We start from the raw sequence: 3166 nt of genomic DNA on the forward strand, positions 1-3166 counted from the left end.
AATATACGATGACTTTTTAGGCAAACTTTACTTTTTCATGAAATTTGTAGATGTAATATGTAGTTTTTTAATGACTTTTTAAAAAATACTGCACTTTTTTTTTTATTTCTTTTGAAATATGAAACAGACTTTCATGAATTTTTCTTGACATACTTCCGTTTCATATTTGATGTACTTGGATCACTCTAAAAGCAAACTGCAAGGTCAAAACCGTCACATTTTAAAGGAGTTTGTATTCATTGATGTTATTTGCTTCCTTTTTTACGATGACAGACTATTTAGAATTGTTTTCAAGACTTTTTTTGACAGGCTACTCTATGATTCGATCGTTTCTCTACGACTCTTTTAATAAACTTTATCATCTAAACGTCTCAGAGTTTATATAATTAAGAACACAAAGACTTGGTCCTCTGAAAAAAAACAACGAATTTAATTAAAACAAAATGTTGATTCATTAACAAGTTTATAAAACAGTGATTTTAGTTACATAAATAAATCGATCAGTGTATCAAATCTTAGTTTCAACTTCATGAGCATGTCGACACGGTTGTACAATCGTTTACTAAGGTAATAAATAAAACGGGAGCATATCTCCAAACAAAGAGCTTCTAACAAGAGACGACACTGGAAAACAGATGAAGTTGAGCTTTAAGCACAGAACACAGTTCAACAGAAGGAACGATACAAAAGAAAGGTTGTAACCAAAGGTGTGTGTTGGCGTATGAGAAAGGTTTGGGAGTTAGAACTCCCATTTGGTTATTTTAAAGCATTAAGACAAGGCAAGAAAGAAGGCTGTTCTTGTGTGAGAGACTCTAGAGAAAAAGTTAAGAGAGAAATAAAAAATGGAAAAGTCAAGACCGACGTTGAAAGAGCGACTTCCGTCCCGCACAGTTGTGATGTCAGAAGACACAGAACATGTGACTGGATCACTGCAGGAGGAGACACGGAGGCAGAGCTCACGCCAACACATCGCAGCTGGATCTCTCTCTCTCGACTCCTCCGATCCTCAACACTTCCAGTTCCACTTCCTGTTCCAGAGAAGACGCACTGTGCACGTCCACTTCCTGTCTTGCTTCCTACAGTTCATTACATGTCTGCAGAGCCAAACATGCTCCTCTGTTTGGAATTGGCCCTCTGGTGCGATGCAAGGCGAGCCTTTTTGAAGTCCTTCTGATATGTTTTTTTTTTGTCTGTTTCAAAAATCAAAAAGTACTGCAGCTTCAAGTATTGTGCCTTACATAGAATATTCTTTCATAAATTAGTTAACATATACATTTTTTTTCCAATACTCAGACATATACTTTCATATATACACACACACAGGACAATAAAATGCTTTTGTTCTCTCTTTTCGTTTGCTTTTCTTTCTTCTTTTCTTAGAAATCCCTGAGAATGTATGCTGACGGTTCGATTCTGTGTTCCTGTGACAGTAGATGAAGCGCACTGAATGTTTGAGACAACGCCGCGAAGCCAAAACAATCAGCCTGAAGATGAAAACAAATATCCGAACCCGGTTGAATGAGTTGTGAACTTCTCTTCGTCGTCACGGATCGGATGGCGAGGACTCGGAGGGGAACGAGTAAAGCTCGATCCTTTAAAAAGAGGTACTTGTCACTTCAGATGGAGTTTTTCTCCATTTGGTTTAAAGCCGTTCGTCTTCTTCTTTGAGGCTGTTGAACGTTAGCTGAGGGAAGTCGGAGGTGCATGGTGGACATTTTGCCACTGGACAATACAGTATAATATACTCAGTGTAAAACTCTTACTCTCTCACTTTCACACATATATAAAGGGAAATACACAAACTTCCACGAATCGACTCCTTCTGCAAACGTAATGGTTTTAAACACATCGATCACCTTCCTTTCCTGGTTTAACAGTGTTTTCTTTTGCTCCTTCAATTTCAAACTTGTCATTTTTAGGAGAAAATTTACCCCAAAACACATTTTGTATCTTATTCCTGGGACGTCCCGTTAGTCGGCGGTCCTGCTCGGTCCGACTCACAATGAAAAGGAAACATTCACCGTGAATGAGTGAGACTCATTCCCCTTCAGGAGATCGTGTTCATCATCACATTCAACCTCGCAGCAGGAATAAGATTTGCATGAATGTTGTTTTAGGAGGATTTTCACTTCAAGTTAGAAAGGATGTACATAAAAAAAGGGCCATTTTGTTCGTTGGATCAACCAAATCTTTCCCGAACGAGCATCATGAGTTTCTTCTTGCCCTTGTAAATCTGTTTCAGGTTGTCTATGAACTGTGTGAACTGGATGTGTCCGTCGTGCGCCATCAGGAACGTCTCTCTGGCTTTACTGAGGAACTCGATGAACTCGCTGTAGTGCCGCGGGCTGATGTGCGTCAGCCGGGAGTGCGTGGTGTTGATGTAGGCGCCGATCGTGGCGTCCAGCAGCTGCCTGAGCGGAGCCTTGTCCAGAGGCATTAGCTTCCCAGAGTTCCTGCGACTGTGCAGCGCCACCATGTCCGGCGTCGTCAGCGTGCACCGCCGCAATATGTCCGACAAGACGGTGGCGCACTTCACGCTCTTCACCACCAGGGGGATGACCGAGGCCAGTTCGTTCTTCCCCAGCGAGTGGCTGAGCGCACACGCCCACAGCACGTCGTTGATCGCCGGGTGCGTGTCTTGGTTGTAGCTGAGGTTCAGGTGAGTCATGGCTAACGTCGCTAGCTTGTAGGCCCTCATAGGGTACCCGCGGTGCTCCATGTAGCGGGCGATCGTAAACAGCTGCGTGTAGTTCATTCCCGTGGCGGCTGCGTCCAGTACAATCTGATAGGCTGTTTCGAAGGCGATGTGGTCCTTCTCGCAGAGCGTGAGGGCCGAGAGGGCACAGTTTTGGGGGTCCTTCATGGCACACTGCAGGGCCAGGGTGCGGGCCGAGTTGGCCAGGTTCTCCTGCTGGTGGCAGTCCAGATGCAGGCGGACGATGGTGCTGTTGGACATCACGGTGCTCGCCACGACGCTGGTGGCTTCGGTCGGGGTGAAGAGGGTGAACCAGCTCTGCATGATGCTGTCCAACGCAAACACGCCTGGACAGAGAAGAAGAGGAATGTTCGTTTAGGATTAAGATCTTAAAGATGGAAACGCTTTCCTCCGCTTTCAAAGTTCATTGTGGTGTTCCACAAGGTTCAATCATAGGAACTCTTCTTTTTC

General features: G+C 44.0%; 1 protein-coding gene across 1 annotated transcript in view; it reads right to left on the reverse strand.

The window, feature by feature from the left end:
* Nucleotides 1-406: 406 nt before the first annotated feature.
* Nucleotides 407-3166, reverse strand: part of LOC306792489 (zinc finger SWIM domain-containing protein 6-like) — a 29155-nt gene continuing 26395 nt past the window's right edge. Inside the window, 1 exon segment of the mRNA XM_079289665.1 lies at nucleotides 407-3042. Within this exon segment, the coding sequence (XP_079145791.1) occupies nucleotides 2180-3042 (863 nt within the window). The 3' untranslated portion in view covers nucleotides 407-2179.

The sequence above is a fragment of the Melanostigma gelatinosum genome, assembly GCF_949748355.1.
Source record: "Melanostigma gelatinosum genome assembly, chromosome: 18".
NCBI classification, from domain to species: domain Eukaryota; kingdom Metazoa; phylum Chordata; class Actinopteri; order Perciformes; family Zoarcidae; genus Melanostigma; species Melanostigma gelatinosum.